The following is a 23,338-nucleotide window of genomic DNA, read 5'->3' as shown; positions in this document are numbered from 1 at the left end:
TGTTTTCCTATTTGGATAGCTGAATGGGGGCCAGCCCGCCATCTGTCGAACACGTTAGGACCATGAGCTGGGAAAGGAGGTCCCGGGAGGTCTGAAGACGCCAAACATCCTCCCTGTCCCTCGCCGCCCCCCCCCCGCCCCCGAATGGCCTCCCCTTGGCTGGCTCAGCAGGGTGGGGACTGCAGGGACACCGGCTGGCCGGCTGGTCGCTGTTAGGGCCGTGGAAACATCTGGATTCCTGGCTGGCTGGGGCCAGCTGGGAGCCGGGGCTGCCAGCGAAGGGCCAGCCGGGTGGGGCCACGTCTCCCAGCTTCTGAAAGCCCTACCATGTAGCCAGCCACGCACAGCGTCAGTCTGAGGAGAGGGTTCAGGGGTCCTGGGGTCCTTGGTGGAGGAGGGGGGTAAGGGGAGCCCCAGGCCAGAAAAATGGGTGGAGGCCACGGGGCGGCTGGTCTCACACATTCCTCTAGGGCAGCAGTCCCCATTCTGTCCCCAGGGCTCCAGGTGCAGGGGAGGCCCGGCCACCCAGATGTGGACAGGCTGAGGTGGCTACCAGAGCCCCGTGCACACCGACATTGCAGGAAGGCCCAGAACAACCTTCTTCACAGATGGGAACTCAGGCCAAAGGGACATCAGCGATTGCACAGATAGCTGTGATGGGGGGGGGGGGTTGGCTGAGCTATGACCCCCATTTAACGAGGGCTTGTGGTGTTTCTGCGGCTTTGTCCAGGGCCTCCTGTAACGCCCACACAGCCTGTGAGCTGTGGGCCCGGAGATCAGCCCACCCTGGCTCTGCCCTTTGACCCTGGGCAGGACACGTCACTTCTGGACTTCTGCCTCATGTGTGAGTGGGGCCGTGCGAAGCTCCCCGTCCTCCTGCCCTGGGTGTGCGTTACCTCGCGCATTCCTGCCCCCATGAGGGGGTCACCATGGGAGAGGCCTGCTAGTGCCCCCTCAAGGGCACACCCCGTGGTAGGCCTGGGGGGCGGTGAATCCCCGGGAAGGTGCTACCCCTCCCCCAGCCCAGGTCACAGACAGGAAGCCGGGGTCACGCAGAGGCTAGGCAGGGGGAACTCCTGCCATGCTCCCCTGTGTCACTGTGTTCTAAAGTGGCTGGGGCTCCTGCCCGGGGTGGGGTGGGGGCTGCTCCCCATGCAGGACCTCGGGCCAGGTCTCTGGCCGGCACCACGGCCTGCCGACAGAACTGGCTGCACCCCAGGAGCTCCATGTCAGGGACGTGTCCTTGACAGCGTGCTGGCCCCAAGCCCTGGGTGGGGTCACGGAGCGTGGCTGGCAGGCCCCGGTGACCACGAGAGCAGTCTAGGCGTGAGAGCCCTGGGAGCCCTTCGAGACCACGGTGGGCTGAGGGGAAACAGAGCCAGAGAGCTCCGTCACAGGCAGTGCCGGCCGCGGCGTGGCCTGCCTCCCACCACGTTGGGCTGTGTCTGGGAGGACGCTGGGGGTGGGGCTGGCAGTGCCGTGGGCGGGGGGCTGCAGGCCCGGCTGGGGCCAGGGCAGGGGACACCGGATGTTCCCCGCTCCTCCGATAAACAAGGACAGCTGAGCGGGCGGGGACATCTGCTGTAAATATTTGATCTGACAGAACAAGCAGGCGCGCTGTGTCCCCAAAGATGGGGAGTGCGGAGTCAGCAGTAAGTGGAAGGAGGGGAGGGAGGGGCAGGGCTCCTGCTGCGAATGACTGCCAGATGGGCCCAAACCCTGGCGTGGCTGCTGGCGTCCCAGCTCAGGGTGTGAGCACAGCAGGGTGTGGGCGGGAGGGCAGGAAGGAGGGAGGACGGATGCGGGGTGGGACCCAGGGTCCCCTCCACGGGGGCTGTAGGGAACGTGGTACCAGCCCAGGGCAGGCCCTGCAAAGGCCAGGACTCTGGAGTCTGATGGCCCCGGGTCCAGCTGGACTCCGCCTCTCTACAGCGGGGATCTGTGAACCAGCAACGGTGGGAGTTCTGCGCCGCCCCCTCCTGGGGCTGCGGGGTGGGGGGTCAGCAGGAGCGCGTGCGAAGAGTTTTGCAGAACAGGCCTCATCTGCAAAGCGTTTAAACGCCCCGACGTGAAGCGAGCGTCTGCCACCTTCCCAGTGGCCTGAGGATGACTTCCATGGCACGTTTGCAGAAACTGAGTCAGACAGGGGTGAGCTAGCTTGGCTGGGCCAACAGTGGCAGCTCAGCGGCAGGGCTCCAAGCCAGGAGCCTCTGGCCGCGTGTGTCCTCCAGACCCTCTGGAGGCAGCCCCGATCAGGGCCCGCCACGCAGGTGAGCAGGGCCCAGGGAAACCTCACCTCCTGGGCGAGCTCTGTGGAACCCTGACCACCGGAGGGCCCAGAAGTAAAGGTCACAGAGTCACAGCCACTCGGACAGTGTTTCCCCTTTGCCCTCTGTGGGAGACACATGATTGTCCTTGTGGAGGGAAGGCCCTGAGAAAGACCGCAAAGAGAAGCGGGTCCCGCGGGGTCTAGAACTATGCTCGCCCTGTTCCGTGTGCACATGAATCACCCAGCACCTTGCTGAAATGCAGATTCCGACTCTGGGCTGGGGCCCAGGAACCCGCACGGCTCACCATCCCCGTGTTACTGCTGTGCCAGCCCGGCACCACCCGCCCCTGCATAGAGGCCCTGGTCCACTGTTACCCTCCACGTTTGACCACACGACCCTCGTTCTCTGACACCCACTCCTCCATGCGTCTGCTGACCCACGCAACCCCCCACTGCCCGTCCGTCTGTCTGTCCCCTGTCCCTCTCCCCTCCCTCTGGTCCAGCCTCATGCCAAACACAGCAGGCACACCCCTGCCTTGAGCCTCTGTGCGTGTAGTCCCTGAGGCTTGGGAGGCTCTGTCCTCCACTATCTAGCTGCTTCCCTCCCTCACCCTCCTCAGCCCGCGCCAACATGCCCCCCACCTCCACCGATCTGTAGCCGTTGTTGGAGGGCCCAGTTCCCTCCCACCACGTCCCCAGGCCTGATGCACGACCAGGCACACAGTGGGTGCTCAAGACATAGCTGTTGAGAGGATGAGTGCATCTGACCCACACTGCAAGATGGACCTGGGGGGCTCTGAAAGCACAGGGTCTGGAGGCAACTGGTCTGCAGCCTTAACTAGTAGGGATCGGCCCTGGCTGGTCAGCGCGGCTCCCACACGGCACCCTCTGGTAGGCCGAGGGCGGTGGCCGATCACAGCAGGTGGGGAGCAGATGCGGCACTCCACGGCCGGCCCGGCTACAAGGGGAGAGGGACGCCTGCTCACCTTCAGGAAGGGGATGACGAAAGGGCGCAGGGGGAAGTTGGTGGCCTCCTGGAGCTTGGAATGGAACTCCTCGATGGTCAGCGTGGAGTTCTGAGCGAAAAAACACATGTGCAGTCAGGCCGAGCCCCCGGCCCGGCTCCGCAGACCACCGGGCCTCCGCCGCCCGCCCCACTCACCACGAGCCCCAGCACCAGCGTGCGCACGCGCTCCCCGATCTCCGGCGAGATGTCGCTGCCGAACTGCTGCAGGGTGGTGAGGAAGCGCTTGAGCTTGCTGAGCTGCCGGGCCCCGCAGGCTGGGGGCAGGTGCTGCGTGGACAACGAGGCCGTGGACGAGGTGGCCGGGCCATTGCTGAAGCCGCTGGGTGTGGACGGGGCACCGTTGACGGCCGTCGGCGAGTGACTGCCGTTCATCACTGCGGGAAGGAGAGGCGGGCTGAGGACGATGGCTGAGAGAGGCTGCGGGCCGGAGCCAGCTGCGGTGCCACGGGGGCCCCGGACACCCTACACGGGTGTGCAGACTGGGGCCCCAGGTCAGCAGCGGGTGGGCCTGGGCCGGCGTGCGGCCATGATCCGGGGGTGGTCCTGGCTCAGCACCACCCCTCTGGGCTTGCTCTGGGCTGCACGGTCGGGCCCGCCACTGCCAGAGGGCACCACACCAGGACCCCGCCAGGCTGCTCAGGTGACCGCTGGGAACGAGCAGAGGGGCTTCTCCTCCATGAGGGACCTGGGGGCCCACTTCCCCCTTTCCGGGGAGCGGTGGCTCACCCTTCCTGAAAGGCCACGACCCTCTCCTCTGCCACGACGGCCCCAAGTGGTGCCCCACGGCCTACACAGGCCCCATCGCCTGGGCTCACAGGGCACGGAGTGGGGCAGGGGGCCCTGGACGGCCTGGACAAGTGGGGTTGGATCCTGGCCCAGAGGCCCCTGGTGGCTACTGTCTGGGCCTGCCACACACACGGTGTGAATGCACAGGGGCCCTGGGCTGTGTGGGGAGTACAGGCAGCAGACCCAAGGCCCCTGTGATGAGCGCACTGCAGGGGTCACAAAAGCAGCACCGGAGGTCACCAGGCCCCAACACCAGGGTCAGTATCCCAGGACTGGCGGACACCTGGGGTCACCATGCCATGTCCCGGGACAAGACCTCACTCCTCAGCTTCGAGGGACGGAGGGGAGGCTGAGCCTATGCCCGGCCTGCGGCCCAGTGCCCCGGCCTTGGCCTATGCCCGAGCCTTAATGACTAGGGTCTGCGGAGACGTCAGAGGTCGTGGGTGGTCAGGGCCCCCGTGATAGCGGAGGGGGCTCCAGATGCGGGAAGGGGGGCTGGCACATCTGGGAGTCCTGAGGCTTGTCTGATTCACCCAGAGGCCATGCACACCTTGCCCACCCCCGCCAGAGGCCCAGGCACCTGCTCCAGGCAGCTCCCGTGTTCACACGCTGAGCCCCGTGCACACTCACCGGCCTGCCCCTCCTCCTGCACCCGAACACGCTCCCTACATGACAGTCTGAACCCCGTGTCCTGATACGTGCCTTCCGTGCCCCACCTCCACTCCCTGCCTCAGCATCATTACACGCACTCCCACGCACATGCCGTACACACTCATACCTATACACATGCACGTGCACACACAACACCCGTGTGCACACACACCACACACAAACATACCCATGTACTCTCAGACCCCCCACATACACACGCATGCACACACAGACATGCAGACATGGACATGCACACACATGGACACGTGCGCACAGGACACACATGGACACATGCACACACATGGACACTCACATGTGGGCACACGTGGACACATGGATACATGTGCACACAGACACACATGTACATGCACACACGGACACATGCATACATGGACACATAGACTCACACACATGTACATGTGCACGCAGACACACGTGCACACACGGACACACAGGCATATGCAGCCCCTCACAGCCATACGCGTGTGCATGACAGCACCCATGTACACACACATATGCATATACACACATGTACACACCTCCCTCTTGCTCAGCTGTGGCCCACAAGGCCCATGCCTGCCCCTCCCACCTTGTCCAGCTGGGGCTGTGCACAGAGGCCATGCAGGGGGGTCTGGGGAGGGGGGCAGCTCAGGGCTGCTGCCCTCTCAGAACGGAATTTCTCGAGGCTCCAGCCCCCTCCACGGACCTGTGGCTGAGACCCGGCAGCCTGTGAGTGTGGAGATGGGAGCAGGAGCTCCTGTCTCGGGGATGTGGATGCGGCCAGGGTCTGCTCTGTGAAGCGGCTTCTCCGGAGGCCACACGTCTGCTGCTCACTCTGCTTGCTTTGGATGGTGGGCGTGTGGGTTTGTTGCTCTGGACCACGCCTGCCCTGCCCATCCCGACCCGGCCCTGGAAGTGTCCTCTGCAAACTCTCGTGGCCTCGGCCTCGGCCCCTCCCACAGCTGTGGCTCTCCTGGGTCCTTGTCACCCCACCATCTGCCCTGCAGGCCCAGGGGACACAGCTCCCACTGAGTCCAGCCCTGGGGCTGCACTGTCCCCCATGGGCTCTGGAGCCGGCCCACCCCTGCCCCCAGAGCCCTCTACTGAATGCCCTCTGTTAACCCTGAGGCTGCTGTCCGGCTGGCTCGGCCTGCACCAGGCACCGCCCACACCTCTAGCTGCGATGGCTGGCTCCTCCCCACGGACCTGCTGGCCAGAGACACCTGCAAACGTCCCTCCCTGACTCACTGAGCTGGACTGCTGGCCAGGAGCCAGGCACCCAACCCACAGGTGGCAAGGCTCTCTGTTATCGTGCACACTCCATCCGGTTCCCCAGACTGCCTGCATCCGCGGGTTGACCCCAGCACGCCATAGGCCCTCAGCAGCAGACACAGCTCTGCTCTCATGGGCATGAGAAGCCGCCCTGGCTGCGAGGGGACACCTGCCTGAGGCCTCACGTCTGCCTGGACTAGCACAGGGGGGTGAGAATGGCGGCCTGGCCTCAGTTTTTTCATTTGCAAATGGCCCTTGGCTTGAAGTCGGGTGCCTGGCCCCCTTCCACTCCATGTGTCCCTGGATTATAGAACCTAGGCTGTCCTTCTACCACTGGAAAGAGCTGGGAATGCTGGACCCTGATTACTTTTACGTGTTGGGGGATCTCTTGTCAGTAACTGGCCACCACGTGGAAGTTGGAAACCCGCGGCTGAAGGCCAGGCTTTGTGCTGCCTCCTGTCCTGAGACGGCCCGAGTATTCACGTCTGCTCTCCCCTCCCCCGGAGACACTGCGCAGTCGGAGCCCATTTGCCCCCTGGTCTGAATGATCTCAGCAGCACCTTCCAGGGCCTAGAAGGGACACACCAGCCCCGGGGTGTCACCTCATTCTGGGGCCTCCCTCGCTCTGCGGTGGAGAGCGAACGCCAAGCACGGGCACGGAGCATTCCGTCCCTCATCCTGTCTGAGGTGCTGTGCACAGGACCCTCTGAGGGAGCAGGAGACCCCACTGTTGTGCCAATGTTCTCTCTCCCTGCTGAGCTCCAGCCGACACCCTGGTCAAGAGTGATGACAGCCGCCGGCCGTCACCCTGGCCAGGCCAGGAGGTGGCCCTGCTGCCACGGGAGAGCTCACCACAGCACGGAGCAGCTTCCCTGCAGCAGCGCTGGGCCGTCACCAGGGTCTGGTTCTTCCAGAGGCTTCTAAGATGAGTAGCTATCTCTACCTCCTGGGCCCCCACCCGGCGGCCACCGGCCCAGCCTGGGCCTGACCTCCCTGCAGCTCTCTTACCAGCTTGCCCTCGGCGCCTGGGTCCTCCCGGTGGCCTGCTTGCCCTCGCTCGCCCGTGTTCCCTCCCGCGGGCTGCCGGGCAGTCTCAGCAACTTGCTAAAGAGACGCCGAAAATAACCCCCGGCCACAAGCGCTTTCATTCCCACAACAGGTGTGTTACTAAGTTAGACCGCACACGTGTCCCCGGCTGAGGTTTGGGGGCACACACTAGCACCCCTGCGGCTCCCCCGGCCCCGGGGCCTGGGTGGGGGTCGTGCTGGGACGTGGAGCCCGACAAGCAGCCCCTCCCGCCAGCCCCTCTCCCCGTCAGTGCTGCGGCTCCGGGGACCCGCTGGGCGCCAGAGCCAGGCCGGGGCGGCACACGGTAGCAGCAAGGACAGAGGCATCGCGGGACATAAATAATGCAGGACTGCCGTGCCACCTCCTACTCAGAACCTGGGGGCTCTGCGGGGCCACACAGGGCCGTGCGGGCCCCAGGCGTAGAGTCGGGGCCTGTCCTGACCACACTCGCTGGCTGACAAACTACGACCACGGCCCTGGAGCGGGTTCCGCCACGGGCGTCAGCTGTGGCCCCGAGATGTCGGCAGAAATGTCCACTGGTGACCGAGCGCCCCGCGGGTCCCAGGCCTCGTGAGACCAGCATCTCATGCTCCTCGTAATTGCCCTTGGCAGTAGGTGCTGGGATGACTACCGTTTTACAGGTGGAGAAACTGAGTCACTGGGCCAGGAGGGGTGGGAGCTGGGGCCTGAGCCAGGCCGGGGTTTGCCCTCAAGACAGCCAAGTGACTGACTTGCTGTTGACATTCGACCTTTTCACAACTCTGGGATCTGGATCTGCCTCAGTCACCCTGTTCTGTGCTGGGGGAGAAGGGGGCTCAGAGAGGACGCCCAGCTGCCCAGGGCCACAGCGCTTGCGAGCACTCGGGTCTGTCTCGGGGCTCTGCGCTCTTGGGCCTGCCCGCCGGCCCCCTCTTCCCTCTAAGGGAGGCAGGGCTAATGAACACAGCAGGTGCAATCCTGGGGGTGCAGGCAGTGGGGTGCACCGCCGTGGCCTTCCAGGGCAGAGGGTGCCGGTATGAGGACCTCCCAGGAGGCCGTGGTTTTTGTTATTTTACTTACAAAGACAGACCATAGACCATTTTAAGCAGCCATGAAAACGGCCGTGGGGCAGGGACATCGTGGGCCCGTCCTCTCGATCTGTAAGCAAAATAAGAAAAACACGCTGTCAGGAAAGAGCAGGCGGGTGGGCAGGGCTGCCCGAGGGCGCCCACAGTCGGCCCCTCCCCTCTGCCTCTCGACAGCAGTTTTGGGGATTGGGACTCTGTCACTGCCTCGGGCCAGTCCGTTCCCTTCTCTAGGCCTCAGTTCCTCCACTGTAAAATAACGGGGTTGCATTGGGGGGTCTCTTAGGGCCATTTCTGGGAGGACCTCCTAGAGCTCACAAGCCTTGTGATGTCTCCATCGGTGGGACACCTTGGTTCCTAAAAATCTCTCTTCCTGGAAGGTGCCCGCTAACCCTACTTGGCACTGTCCCCAAGGGACCCGGAGCCCAAGCCGACAGGGCGTGAGGTCCATTGACAGACAAATCAGTGGTGATTTGAAAACAAGGCCAAGCACTGAGCCAGCGTGAAGGGAAGAAGCACCAAACGGGCGGAGATGTCATCCATCTGAGCTAGAGTTAGCAGGTGGGAGCCGCAGCAACATGGGCTGGACCCCTAGACATGCAGTGAGCCCCCTGCCATGGCGGGTAATCAAGGGCAGGACAGGCCTGGGAGGGCCCTGCCAGCTGCAGGGCAGCCCTGGACATCCCGAGCCATCTCAGCCATCCTGACCCCCGCCACAGACATACCACAGCCTCAACTCCAGGATGAATTTGTGCCCAGGGCGGTCATCAGGCAAGGAAAACCACAGCCCTCAAGCCTCGGCTCAAGGCCAGTCTCTGGCCAGCATGGTTCCCAGGCTGGTCCTGGGGAAGCTGGGGAGGCTTGCACCCCCTGGCAGCCAGGGGCATGATGCAGTTAACCATGGCTTTCAGGGAATTCCACGGGTGAGGGCACAACTCTGAGGCCCCGTGGAGGCAGCTGGAGACCCAGATGGGACACCTGAGAAGCCCAATGACATTAAGGTGGCAGCTTCGAGTAGCAAGAACCACTGGCCTCTTGTAACCTCCATGCTTTAGATAGAGCCGGGTCCTCCCCTCCAGAAGTGTGAGTCTCTGGTGCACTGGGCGTGTGTGGGGGACCCTGGGCCACACAGGCGCCACCCGTCCCCAACCTGGAACACCTGGTTCCCAGAGCAGTGCTTTCGGGAACAGGGGTCCTGGACCAAGAAGGAAAGTAGGCTGAGGGCGACGTGCCCTTTCGTCGGGCAACCAGCTCCGAGCCCTCGGTCACACCGGCGAACGGCCCGCTGACTTCTCTGCCTGGGAACGGGACACGGGAGGGTGGGGTGGTCATTTTAGGAGGAGGGCCCGTGGCCTTGTTTCCCTGGCCCTGCTAGTGGTGGTTAAAGGCCGTGAGAGCCTCGCCTGTGGCCAAAAGGGGTCGGTTGGCCGCTGCCTGGTGGATGGAGCCTGCCTGCGGTTCAGCCCCAAGGTGAGTGCGGGGTCCTCACAGAAGAGGCAGAGGTGACCGGGCTGGCTGGCGGTGTGACAGGAAAGCCCAGCCGGCACCCATGCCCTCCACTGCGGCCCACGCAGGCCGACCCCAGCCTGGACACCGAGGGCTACCTCCTTGGGGAAGAGGCAGGGCCAGGGGCTCCTTGGGTCTCCGTGACACAGGGTGACCCTGGCTCAGACTGGCCTGTAGGAGGGGCAGCTGGAAACTGTGGAAGGGAAGCGCGGGGAGGGTGCCGGCTATTCAGCTCCTTGGCGAGGTCTGTGCCTCGAGGCAGCACCTTGGAAGCAGCTGGTACGTTCCACTTGCTCCCCTCTGCGGGGAGAGGCCAGGAGACTGGCTCAAAGCCAACGTCCTACGGACAAGCCTGGCCCCGAACTTGGGCTGCCCGACCGCTGAAAGCCAGCACCTTGCTCCAGATGTGGGCTGTGTCACAGCCCAGCCCCAGAGGCCCTGGCTCCGGGCCTGGAATGACAGGGAGGAAAGGAGCTGGGCCCTGCGGTGCCGCCTGGGCTCTGGGCGGGTGGAAGGGTGTCTGAGGTGGTTTACCTGCTTTACCACGAGGCCAAGGCACTCGAGGCACCTTTCCTAGAGATGGGGGAAGGGCTCCCCAGGTGTGGGGCTTTCTGGCCTCCGGACGTGGGGGGAGCGAGTGCTATGTAGATTCTCTACCGCCCACCAGAAATGCTTCAGATGCACCGCTAAGCCCCTAGTCTTGGGGGGCACGGGATACTGTACCCCCACCGGCCCAAGGCTGGCCTCTCCTTCCCAAATGCTCAGGACCCCAAGGTCACTGGGTCACCAACGTTTCTGACTCAAAGGAGCAGGTCCCCAGTGGTGTCTGTGGACCGTGAGAGCCCGCCCAGAGACGCTGCGTGTGCCTAGATGCTCCCCGTGCATCAGCCTGGGGCCAGGGAGACACTGGCTGAAGGGCCACTTGGCCTGCCACACCCCTGGCCACAGGGGCCCCGGCTGACCCAGGTCCTGGCCAACCCTCACACCCCTATGGCCTCACTGCCAAGCCCCCCGAGGCCGGGGCCGCCCCTAACAGACGTCCAGCCCTAGTAAGCTGCTGTGAGCTGGCAGGCGTGTCCCTGTCCCTCTCCGAGCTCCAGGTGTAACAGCTTCAATAACACACTTACGATGTGCTGGCCACTAAGAACTTGTATTAACTCACTTGTCCTCACAGCAGCTCCTGTGGCCAGCCCCGAGTTATGGATGAGGAGTGCCAGGTCCAGAGAGGTTAAGCAGTCTGCCCCAGGCCACACAGCCGCAAGACAGTAGAGCTAGGATTTGAACCTCCAGGCTCGGGCTCTGAGCCATGATGAGATCCCCCCTCTCCAGGGCCCAACGGTGGGCATCTATGGATTCAGGGCCGAGGGCCCCCAGCACTGGCGTGATTCGCAGCAATGCTCGGAGCCTCACACAGTTCCAGGGGACGTCCGCTCTGCCCACTCGGTGCCCCAGCCCTGGGTTACTCACTTGTGTGAGGCGTGAAGGAGGGGAGCCGGGTGGCCCCCTGGGACGCGGCAGGCGGTGGGGGCGGCATGCCGGGGGGTGTGGAGCGGGGCTGAGTCTTCACCTCTGTGGGCGAGTCGGGCATTGTTGCTGTCTTGTCCTTCCTGTCCACTGCGGGTGGCCGCGGGGCCACAGGGGAGGGGAGAAAAAGAGAGGCACAGTGAAGCGGGCTGAGGGGACACGAGGGACCCACGCTGGTGCGGACCTGCGCCCCTGGCGCCAGGGGGGCTCCTGGCTCTGCGCAGAGCTGGTCCCAAGCCCAGGGCCCAGTGTGCCCCCAGATAAGCCTCAGCTGTGTTCCCAGGTGGCTGACATCCCACCCACCTGGGCTCAGACGGCAGGCGTGCATCAGCCCATTTCAGCTGGGCTGGAGGGTGGAGCTGGGAGAATCCTGGGTCAGTCGGAACGGGACTGGGGTCCTAGTGGGGGGTGGCTCTGGGGGGGCTTGGGTTGACTCCCCTGCGGACCAGGGGGCTGGGTGGCTCCCCCAGGCAGCGGCTTNGCAAACACTGCCCCCTGCAGCATCCCCTGGAGGCCGAGTGCAGAGAGGCCGGCCTCCCCACCCCCCGGTTCTGAGGTCGCAGGTCTGGGGTAGGCCCAAGAATCTGCATTTCTAACAAGGTCCCAGGTGGGGGGCTGCAGGTGGTTGGGCCCCCCTGGAGAAACATGGTTCCCAGGGCCCTGACAGCTCTCAGATGTCAAAAGGCTCACCAGCGGGGGGGGGGGGTCCCAGAGGGCCTGGGAGGCAGACCCTCTGAGGTGGCAAACCCCTATTTAACCACCTGCTGGCCTGGGTGATTTCACGCTGTTCTAGGCCTGGCCACTCGATATGTGGTCCACTGGCCAGCGGGTCGTGTGCCCCTGACATTGTCCAGATTCCTATGTGGTCGGTGACGCTCTGCTAAGGGTCAGGTGTGGAGATGGGCCACACCAAGGCCTAGGAAGGCCCTGAACCCCAGAGACCCCCACAAAGCAGGGCCCAGAGGGAAAGGCGTCTGGATGAATGTGACCAGCCACACAAACCCTGAGGCGGCAGCTGGCCATCTCTGCAGCTGGGGGACGGTGAGCCCTGGGCCTCCCCCTGTCTTAACTCGGGTCAGCCAGCGCCCGGACAGGCCAAAAAACCACAAAGGCCATGGCTGGGATTTGGGGTGGCCCAGCTGCTCGAGGCCGTCAAGGTGGGTGTCCTCTCCCTGTTACAGAGGCACAGCCCATGCCTCCCCCCTGGCCGCTGCCCCAAGCTCACCCGGCTAATGCCGACGGGGTCTCGCCCAGGGGCCAGGGCCACGGTCGGGGCTGCACACCTGTTAGCTGTCCCTGTGTGACTACCTCTCATGTGTCCTCTGCTTCTCCCCCGTTCTCCTCTCCCAGGGGCCCCGCAGGACCAGGACAGACACAGACACACATGTCCATCCAGGGCAGCCAGCCTCTGTGGGTGGTGATTAATAATGCTGACAGATGGCATTTACTGCTACCTCGAGCCCGATCTGCGGCAGCCTCCCCGCCCCTCCCCCCTGCCCCCCCACCAGAGCGGAGATGCCCATCGTCCACCCACCCGGTGGGGCTCTGACAGCCCTCTGCACTCCGGGGCCCCGTGGGCTGACAGTGAAGAAGACCCCTCCCCGCTGGGCCCCCCGGAGCAGGGAAGCAGCCGGTAATTACCAGCCACCCGGGCCATGCCGCACCTGCTGTCCACTCAGCTGCAGCCGCTGGCCTCCCTCCCGCTGGGCGCCCTGCCCCCCTGCAGCCCGCCTGTCAGGGAGCTGACGGCTGGGCACACGTGCGCCGCAGCTGTGGGGGCCCGTCAACGCTGTGTCTGGCCACAGGGCCGGCCGCCAGTCCCTGGTGACAACCAAAGAAGGCAAATGCGGCCGGCCACCGTGAGCCCTGGGCCGCCCCTGCAGGGCGCACACCCATCCGGCCAGCCCTGCGAATGACTAGGCTGCCTGGGGGCCATCTCAGACACATGGCCGGCTCCAACTCGCCAAAGCCCTTCCACCCCGGGGCCTTCATTTCGGCCTCACTGCTGAGGACAAACCCCACGGAGAGGGCGGAGCGAACCTGCCAGGTCCACACCGCCCACCCCTCCCACGGCGCTTGTGTAATGTGAACGGCCAGCGGGGGGGACCGCGGGGGCCGGGACCAACACAGCAGGTTGCCTTTGAGAATCCGGCTCGTGGACACACTCAGCCCAGGGCTGAGCGCCAGGCAGGGAACTGACAGCGCCCGGCAGCGCCCACGACCTCCTTTGGCGGAAAGGGAAGGTGAGGCAGCCCGTCTCCTGAGGAGACAGGCAAACGCTCAGGGCTTGCTCTGTGCCCTTGACCATCACAGCTGCTTATCCTGGAGGAAGCCCTGGGGGCGGGCGTGCCGCGGCCAGCCCTGGCTCGCGGGTATAGAGAGGTGCGGTGTCTGCTGCGGGCACACGGCAGGTGAAAGGTCGTGCAGGTGTGCAAGGCTGCCAGCCCTGCTTGTCCTCAATGCACCACGTTCTTCCAGAAGCCGCATCAGGGCTGGGGTTCAGACTGAGGCTGCAGGGGCTGGGGGTGGGGGTGGCAGCCCCGGGTGCGCCAGACGGGACCTCACCAGTGTCCTGCCCCTTGTTTGAGTCCTGGCTCTGTGGCTTCCTGGCTGTGTGACCTGGGGGAAGGGTCCCTGCACCTCCCCCGAGTCTTTATTTCCCTAGAGAGGGGGTAGCAGCCTGGGCACGCACGCACTCAGTGCAATTTGTCAAAGGTTTATGGAGCGAGTGTGTGCCAGGACCCTGCTCTCGAGGCTGCCCTCAGCACAGACCCCACCCCAGAAAAGGACGAAGGCGGTCAGGGAAGAGCAGAGGGGGTGTGGCCATGGCGAGGAGCCACGTTTGTGCTGAAGGGAAGTTCAGGGTGTTTGGGAGTCTCGGTGAGACGCGGGAGTGCGGGGGCTCCAGGACTGAGCGTCAGCAGGGGCTGGGCTGGTGCACGTGGGCGGGAGGGAGCCCCCGAAGGCTCCGCACAGCGGCCGGGGCCGGTCTCGGCCCGCAGGTCCGCAGCTTCCACAGCTCTGGGGCTCCTTACTGATCCAGGCCGCCCCTCCTGCCCCATCTGGGACCCCCATCTGTCACACTCCTCGCCCCTCTTCCTGCACCCAGAGCACCCCGCCTGGAACACTCCTGCCCTCTTGGTGGTTCAGCTCCGGCCTCAGTCCTCAGGCGAGATGCCCCTCCCCTTCAGCTCCTCGCCCTCTGGAATGGCACCCCACTCCGCATGACCTTGCCTCCTGGCCCATCTGTTTGCAGGGAGCGTGTGGGGCAGGGACGTGCAGAAGGCTGGGCTGTGCACACACTTGATACAAGAGCAGGACGCAGCGGGGACGGGGTCTGAAGGCATCTCCCTGGGGTCTCCCTGGAGGGGGCCGGTGGGGACGGAGGGCCCGGCCGACCAGGGACAGCTGTGAGCAAGGGCTGGCTCAGCTCCCTGGCAAGGCCAGACCCTGCCTCGAGACCCGGTGTGGGCACCGTGAGGCTGCTCTTCCCCTCCCTCCCTCTCAGGTCCCCTCAGGGTCCCTGCCCAGTGTCCTCACCCCTGTGCTCTGCACACAGCATCTGCTGGAATCCCCATGCCCTCCCCAAAACGCATGGTCAGGGCCCCCCCATGTCGCGACTCCCCAGGGTCACCGGCCTGGAAGTGGCAGACTAGGCCCGACCTGTCCCTCGATACTGAGCTCCAACTGTCCCCTCCACGCCCACCCAGGCCTCTGTCTCCTGCGCTCCTCATTCTGGGGTCATTCGAGGCTCTTAGTCCCACAGACCCCACCACCGTCAGGTTCCCCCGGACAAGCTCCCTTTTAGGGGCTATCGTTAGGCAGATCTGGTCAAACCTTGTAGTATTAACATATGAGAGTATCAGCGGACCCTATGCAGGACTCCACGCACATTAGCTTGTCTACCCCTCGGGTCAGGAAAAGTGAAGTGACCCCGAGGACAGCTTGTTATCAGGAATTCCACTAGCTCATTTTTAGATGGTGAGGCTGAGGCTCAGGGGGGCCAGTGGCTTGCTCAGGTCTCCAAGTCAGAAGCACCGAGCATGCCAGGCAGAGGGCTGAGCCCAGGGCTCCACGGCACCGCCATCGCCCGCGAAACCAGCCTGGGTTCTGACCCGACGCTGCCCGGGAACGCCGCGAGGGCCAAGAGGCGCACAGGAGGGGCAGCTGCCCGGGGTGGGAGGTCCCTCATTCTGAGTCATGGCAGACGCCCCGGGGCATCCGAACTCGGGAAGGTGAGGTCAAGGACCATCTTCCCAACTGCACGGAGCTCCTTCTGACCTCGGAGCGCCCAGGAAGAAGAAAGGAGGCCCGGCCACCAGCACCCGTGCCTCTCCCAGTCCCCTTGGCAGCAGGCGTGAAGGCACCGTGGTTCTTTCCACGCAACCCGCCAGGCCCAGCCTGCTGTGTGCAGAACCCTGCCTTAGCCAAGCGAGGGGCCAATCACGGGAGCGGAAGACAGCTCGGAGTCTGGAGGAGGGGCATGGAGCCTCGTCACCCGACGCCAGGGGTCCCCACCAGCCACCCTGGAGCCCAAGCAGCGTCTCAGCTCAAGCAGCAGCCCCGCACCAATGCAGGCGGGGACAGCCGTGGGAGTGCCGGACCCCCACCCCGTGGCCCCGTGGTCCTCGCTCAGAGGTAGGCAGACAGAAGTGAGGGGCCTGCAGCCAGGGAGCTCCAACGTACATGGAAAAGAACATTCCTCACACGAAGGGCCCAGACCGCTGGCTTGTGTGACCTTCCCACAACCCTCGGAGGCCGACGGTGCAACTCTCCTCTTTCAGATGGGGAAACCAAGGCACAGAGAGGTCAAGCTACCTGCCCGGCTCACACAGCTGAGTAGGGGGCTGGCCGTGACCTGGGCATCTCTCCCACCAGCCCACAGCCCTGACGCTTGCAGGCGCCTGCCCTCCCCATCTGCACCCCCCCATCCCCCGCAGAGGCTTTTTCTGTGGCAGTTTCCACCCGGCCTCCAGGAGGGCTGGGGGTGTGCTGGCACTGGGCCGCTGGTGTCCTGGTGTGGGTCTGGGCAGGCAGGAGTCGAGTCATGTCTAGGCGTCCTAGTGAGCAGAAGAGCCAAAGGGGCCCCCACCCCCCGCCTCGCCTCCCACCCTTGAGAACATTCCCAGACCTCGGCCTGCACGCCGCAGGCCCATGGGAGACCCTGCGTCTTTCCCAGACAGCGTATCCAGTCCCCAGCTGAATGTCCCTAATCCATCCACAGAGGAAGCAGCTCTCCAAGGCCGGGCGGAGCCGGTGGGAAAGAACATGGAATGTGCCGGAACAAGCCACCCCATTCATCACTGTCCCTGTCCGCCTGTGGTTCCCAGCCCGCCCTGCCTGGCTGAGAACTGGCCACGGCCCAGAGCTCCCAGCCCTGGGGTTCTAGAACCTTCTTCTGCCCGCCTCAAGTCTGTAATGCTGCGGGAAATAACAAGCCCCCTGCTTTGATCGTTTAGGGTCTGGTTTCTGCTGGTACCTCATCTGACCCTTGCAGAGGCCGTGGGAAAGTAGGAGGGTGGGCAGGTAACCTGCCTCAGGCCCTCTGCACAGGGAGGCACGGGTACCGACAGTAGGTACCAAAGCCATGGTGATAAAGTCCTGACTGCATGCCGGGCCTGGACCCAAGCACTTCACACCAATCCGCTCAGCTCACCCCACAACAAGCCTATGAGGTGGGCAGATGAGGAAACCCGGCCACAAACCCAGGCCATCTGGCCCCAGGAGCCACTCTCTCCTTGGGGTCTTGGGGTGCCAGGGCCCTGCTCCAGGGTCTGCTGTCCTGAGATGGGTACAGCCCCACCCAGGGCCCTCTCCTGGACCTCACAGGCAGGCCTGGGAGGGGTCCCAAGCCCCTGTCAAGCCCCAGGATGACAGAGGCCGGCCTCAGAAGCACTAGAGCAGAAGGCTTTCCTGGGGCTGCTAGGGGGCAGGGGCTCTGGGAACGTGGTGCGGGGGTCCTGAACCTCCTCTGTAAAGGGCAGAACGTGGGGCTTGGCGAGGACTCTGGGCCCCACGCTGCCCCCCAGCCTCAGCGTCCACATCTGTACACAGGGATGAGGAGTGAGTGTGAAGCGTGCACGGCGATCTCCGAGGCTCTGCTGAGGCCGAGAGGAGACCGACGTCCTCGACGGGGCCCGTGCTCCTGTCCGTCACACAGGCCTTCCTTACAGCAAATGTGCAGATGAGCAAGAGGAAGAGAAACCCCCCTTCCAGGTCATCTGGCCAGGACCAGTCCCCCAGTGTGCTCCACACCCCAGCGAGACAGACGGTGAGCCCGTCTTCACTGTCCCCCAAGAGGGGAGGACTCCACGCAGGGGGTGAGGGGCAGAGCCGGGAGCAGGGCCGTCTCTGAATCCCCGGCTTCTGCCCTTGGCCGGGCAGCAGGCCAATATTCTAAAACTCCGGCCAAGGTAAACCCCATACGCTTGGCTTTCTTAGGAACCAGAGGGGCAAGCTGGCCCCTCTAAGACATATTTCCTAAGACGGCTACAAAATGGCTCCCCTGCCCCTCAGCCAGGACCCTGGGAGTGCTTACAGGGTCCTCTGTGCCTGGCCTGTCTCTTCTTTGCCCTTCTCTCCCACCCCCTCCCCTCGTCAAGTCTACTCAGCTGTTCCAACCCCAGGGCCTTTTTTTTTTTTTTAAGATTTTATTTATTTATTCGACAGAGATAGAGACAGCCAGCGAGAGAGGGAACACAAGCAGGGGGAGTGGGAGAGGAAGAAGCAGGCTCATAGCGGAGGAGCCTGATGTGGGGCTCGATCCCAGAACACCGGGATCACGTCCTGAGCCGAAGGCAGACGCTTAACCGCTGTGCCACCCAGGCGCCCCTACCCCAGGGCCTTTGCACTGGCCATCCCCTCTGCCAGGGATTCCTTCATGGCCTGCTCACATCCTCTGCGTTTTTGCCCCAAGGCAACCCTCTCCCTCAGTGAGACCAAGGGCCTATAACAGCACTGGGCACAGAGGAGTCACTCAGTAAATACTCGCTGGATTACAAGCAGGACAGTCCAGAGTTCACTGACCGCAGCCTCCCTAGCAACACGGAGTCCCGACCCTCTGCCTCACCTGCCCAGTGGGATTGGCCAGAGATCAGGGTGGGGGGGACCTCTGCCCCAGCTGGCTGGTGTCAGGTGTCCCAGCTCTGCTCACCTGCCCCGCAGGTGGAGCCCGTGGGCACATCGGGGGGAGGCACGTAGCCGCTGGGCCCCAGCACGCAACACCCCACTCCCATCGGGTAACTCCAGAGGGAAAAGCCACAACCTGACCCCTGCAGACCCTCCTGGCCCCCCTTTGGGCAGCCCGAGCCCAGAGTGGGGGTAGACCTGCTTGTCGGAAACCCCTCCTCTGCCCGTCCAGGCCCCGCCTGGGCTTCCAGGATCCTGAACGGTCAGTGGTTCCACCTTCCTCTCGCACCAGCGCTCGAGGAAGACCATCACCCCGCTTGGCCCACGAGGACACTGAGGCCCAGAGGCACAGAGGAGGCGAGGTGACCCACGGGAACCGCCAGGGTCCAGTCTAATGCGGCTCCTGACCTCCTTCCCCATCGGGTCCAAACCGCGGTGTGACACACGGGGTGACCCGCGACCCTCCCCAAGCTGCCTGCACAGCCACGGCCCTCAGTAGCACCTCCTTCCCAGGCATGGCCTCTGGGTGGCGAAGCCCTGGTCCAACCGGGCAGCGCTGTCCACTGAGAAGACGAGGACACGGGGGGCAGGGAGGTCAGGGGCTTCATCCGAGACCACAGCTCAATGAGGCCACAGAGCTCTGACCCCCCAACCTCTTACAACAGCACCCCAAGCCGCGGCCCGAAGCCCCTTCTAATCGGAAATCACCTCTTACAAGCCTGACACCAAACTCGTGCAGATAAAACACCGCGAAGTGTCTGAAGGGAAGTCAGGCAGAGCGGCCCACGGCGAGGCCACGGCTGCTCCTGGGCACCCCTCGAGGGCAGGACCCGCCGGACGGCTCCCTGGACTCAGACAGGGATGCCAACAGCACAGCCGAGCACTGGACGCTGGCCTGGGGACGGCGGCCAGGCATACAGTCTCCCGGGGTCAGAGCAGCTCTGTAAGGGTCAGAGCAGCAGCCCTCGGTCTGTGGAGCAGGCCGCCCGAGGGCTCGGTGCCGCCAGGGTCTCCACGTGTGTGATGCCTGGGGTGGGGGCACCACGGACGCAGACTCACCGCCTTGGAGGCTGCTGAGCTCGGTGCAGGCCCTAGGCCAAGAGAGGCCAGCTGGCCAGGTGCCCGGGGTGCGGGGTGTAGAGAGCAGGAGCCCCCAGACCTCTGCAAACACGGCCCTGCCCCTGCAGTGGCCCTCCCCCACAGCCATTCCGGGACGGCCTGGCCGTGGCCTGGGGAGCGTCTCCTGGCCCCGGGGTCTCCCAGAAGCCTCCCTGACTGGGGGCAAACTTCCTGGGGCTTCCCGTGGGCGCGTGTGGGGCAAACAGGAAAGGTCAGGCATGAAGCCCTAGGAAGAGACACATTTCAGAAGGTCTGTGAGCAGCGATGGGCGGGGGCCACCAGCCTGAGGAAGACGCGACGGGGCTTGGGGGCTGCCTGCCTTTCGGGCAAACCCAGGACAGTGGGTGACCCTCCACGTCCAGACGGGTCTGACCAGGAGGCTGGGTGCCCCCCCGCCAAGGCCAATGTCCGAGGGTACACTTGTCTTTGATCCCCAGCAAAGCGACGTGGGACGTTCAGGGGGTGCAGCCCTAATGAGTCCCAGGCATGTCCGCGTCTGCTTTCTGTTACAGCGTGCGCCGCCCGATGAAGCCGGCGTGATAGAAAACACAGGGACCACTATTTTCCCCTGCACTGGTCAGGGTGGGCCTCCCACCCCCGCACGTGCTCCAGCAGAGCGTGTCCGTCAGAGCCTCCCCCAACCCGCCCTCAGGGACATTCCTCTGGCCGGCCACCACCCTTCCCACTGCAGGCGCTGAGCCCCCGAATGCCTGTTCCCAGGGCCCCGTGACACCCCTGGGCCTGTGGGGCCGGTGGCAAAGGTCTCAGGTCACCATGGCAACAAAGCTGGGCCGGGCGTCAGGAAACCAGGGGTTCCCATCCTGCTCTGCAAACAACTGAGAACTCGGGGAGACGACCCCAGCACATCTCTGAGCCTCGGTTTACCCGCTGGTAAAATAGGGCCCGTAACTCCCGCGTCTGGGGCAGGGGTGGTCCTGGATGAGGAATCCAGGAGGGCTTCCCAAAGTCGCAAGCCCGCCGTGGCGGCTTCATGCCTGTCTCGGTCTCCTGGCTGGAACAATGACAACTTTTCTAATCTGGGCCTTGGCGCCCGCCCCTGTGACGACGGGACGGCAGAGCCCACCCCGAGCAGTTGCAGCGGGTGACCCGTGGAAAGCGTCCAGCACTCATGGATGGGGGACATGCTCAGCAAGTGGCGTCCTGCTAAAGCCGTATGTGTGTGGGGCCCAGAGGAGGCCCTGCTGCGGGGGTCCCGGGGGGACGGGCTGTCCTCCACACGCCATCCACCTGCCCAGCTTTGACTTTAAACTGGCTCCCTTTTGCCGAGAGCTGCTCACGCGCCAGGCTCTGAAACCCTGTCACAACCCCTCCTGAAAAAGCCACGGGGGCTGTTAGAGCCCTGAGGTACAGTGGAGAAACTGAGGCACAGAGCGGCGATGTCAGCTGCCCTGGGTCACACACAGCCATCCCAGCAGATGTGTCCAGCTCTATGGCTGACGTCCCCAGCTGCTGGCAGACAGAGCTTGTCCCTCCCTGTGGACGTGCGCACGGCCCACCCACAGGGCTGAGTGAGCCTCTGTCCAAGGGTGAGGGGGCCCACAGGAGAATGTCGGGGTACAGTGAAGACCCCTCGCAGCCATGGAGGGGACACTGTGTAGCGGCTGGGTTGTCCTGCCGCCGTAAGCAGGAGTCGTGACATCCCATCAGCAGCGAGAGGGAGCCGGTCGGCCTGGTGGGAAGGTCCCTTCTACCACCGGGAGACACACCCGAACGTCCCTCCAGCCCCAGCCCAGCGGTTCCCTCCAGGCAGGGCCCACTCACCCCTTGTGACCTGGCTACGAGGCCCCAGCTGGAGAGACCTCATCCCAGACACACCTGGCCTGCCTGTCTCCTCCCAGCATCTCTGGAAAAGCGCGGCTCATTTACACGCTACAGATGAGCCTGGGCTCACCAAGACCTGGGAAGATGGGGCACGGCTGTCCCCTTCCTGTTCCAGGCCCCAGTGGGTGGCAGGCAGACGGAGGCTCCCTCTGTGCCTCCTGCACTCTGGCTCCTTCCTTCGTGTCCGCGAGCACTCCGCCTGCTGCAGGGCCTTTGCACCTGCTGGAACGCGTCCCCAGACCTTCACAGGCTGTCTCCTTCTCCTCGGTCAGACTTGGTTCCGATGTCCCTCCTCAGAGAAGCCTGCCCTGACGCCCAAGCCAGAGCTGCCCCACCCTGCCCGTCTCCCTGCCCCACCCTGCCCGCCTTCCCTCAGAACCCTGTCTGCCCTGCACTGCTCGTCTGTGTCGGCTCTCGTTGTCTTCCTGTGCCCTGCTAGCCCCCAGACGGAGCCCAGAACAGCGCCGGACCTCTGAAGGTTCTCTGACTGGCCTGCGAGAGGGAGGCCGCGTCCCCATCTGCCCTCCTGCTGCCTAGGTCCCATCCTGTCCACACGGCCAGCTCGGCTCCCTGTGGCGGGACAGCGCCTGGGAAGGGCGTGGTGGGGACTCGCCCCTGCCCCGCGGCTGCGGTAGGTGGCTCCCCTGTGTGTGCAGTGGGATGTGTCCAAGGACCGGGGGCTGCTTGGAGCCCGTGCCACAGCAATACACCTGGTTATGGTACCTGAGACCTCCCTCCACCTGTGAGGTGGACGCATCACAAAAGGGCCTCCATTCTTCACCCTCCCTGACCCACACCCCTTGCAGCGTGACTGCAGCTCTTCCCATCTACTCCCCACCCCGCATCCGGGCGGGCCCTGGCGTGTGCCCTGGAACACTATCTAATGATGGGGAAAGTGTCCCGTGCACGAGAGGTGACAAGTGCGTGCAATTCTATCTTGAAAACAAACTCGTGCACAGAAAAATGACCGGACACGAACGTGACCACGCTCCTGGGTGGAACGCCGTTCAGAGCCAGCATGTTCTCCGCCTCTGTTCTCCAGAAGAGCCTGGGACTTTGGGTGGGCCACACGGCCCAGAGCTCCGACCAACTGCCCCAGTAACGGCAGTAACGATGCCCCAGACAGGCCGGGTAGGCGAGACCTTCTCAGACCCGAGCCCTGCGGATGGTTCTGCATCCCAGGCTCTACGACATCCCAGCGTCAAGCAAATAGTTAAAAGGCAGGGGAGGGCGGAGGGCTCAAAGCTGCTGGAATGAAAACCTTCCATGTTCTCCAAAGGGCTGCAAACACGATCCAGATGCCGGGCCTGCTCGCCCTGTGCACAAAGGAAGCACATTCCTCGCCCAGCTGCTGGGGCTGCACAGCCAAGAGCAGCTCCCTAGGAGCTGCGGGGGAGGCGCCCTGCCATCTGACCGCCTGCTGGGGGAGTGGCAGTGGGAGGAAGGGGTGCCCTCCTTGCCCAGCACTAGTCCTAAGCTCTGGGAGTCCCCCCCCATCTCCCATGCATGCCTGCCACCAAGGGGAAGCGCCCATCTGCATACTGGCTCACCTACCTGAGTGTGACTGGGCCGTGACAATGAACATGGTGGCATGGCTGCCTGAGTGGATGGGCACATACGGAAAGATAAGTGAGTGGGAGGTGGGTGGACGGACAGGTGGATGGATGGGTTGATGGATGGATGGACAGGTAAATGCCCTGGATGGACAGGAGGATGGACAGGAGGATGGATTGGCGGGTGGATGGATGGATGGATGGATGGACGGGCAGGCAGATGGACGGGTGGACGGACAGGTGGATGGGCGAGAGGATGGGTGGATGAGTCCATGTGTGGGTGGGGAGAGGGATGGTGCTGTGACTTCAGCATGACGGAGATGACCCCTTGCCAGCACACTCACAGACAGTGGGACAGTACACACAGACTTATGCAGTAGTGGGAAGAGCCCAGCTCTGAGGTTGGACAAGTGGAGTTTGGCTCAGGGCCTCATCCCTGGGGTGGCCTTTAAGCCTCCTCACTCTCTGAGCCTCGGCTTCCTCATCTGTGCACTGGGGGCGATGTTGTTCTGACAATTAAGCAAGTGCC

The 23,338-nt window shown here is 64.2% G+C and overlaps 1 protein-coding gene across 3 annotated transcripts in view; it reads right to left on the bottom strand.

The window, feature by feature from the left end:
- The window catches only part of CBFA2T3 (CBFA2/RUNX1 partner transcriptional co-repressor 3), an 84,183-nt gene that overhangs the window by 11,149 nt on the left and 49,696 nt on the right, over positions 1–23,338 (bottom strand). For 2 of the 3 annotated variants that reach the window (XM_040633163.1, XM_040633166.1), the window contains exons 2-5: positions 11,111–11,257; positions 8,133–8,210; positions 3,432–3,670; positions 3,256–3,345 (exon numbers count right to left, since the gene is read on the bottom strand). In XM_040633163.1, the coding sequence (XP_040489097.1) occupies positions 3,256–3,345; positions 3,432–3,670; positions 8,133–8,210; positions 11,111–11,257 (554 nt within the window). The remainder of the gene's footprint in view (positions 1–3,255; positions 3,346–3,431; positions 3,671–8,132; positions 8,211–11,110; positions 11,258–23,338) is intronic. The other variant, XM_040633164.1, reaches the window with a different exon arrangement.

Source organism: Ursus maritimus, unplaced genomic scaffold, assembly GCF_017311325.1.
Source record: "Ursus maritimus isolate PB19 unplaced genomic scaffold, ASM1731132v1 scaffold_19, whole genome shotgun sequence".
Classification (NCBI taxonomy): domain Eukaryota; kingdom Metazoa; phylum Chordata; class Mammalia; order Carnivora; family Ursidae; genus Ursus; species Ursus maritimus.
The sequence above is the reverse complement of the archived record's forward strand: the minus strand, read 5'-3'. Positions and strand labels throughout refer to the sequence as shown.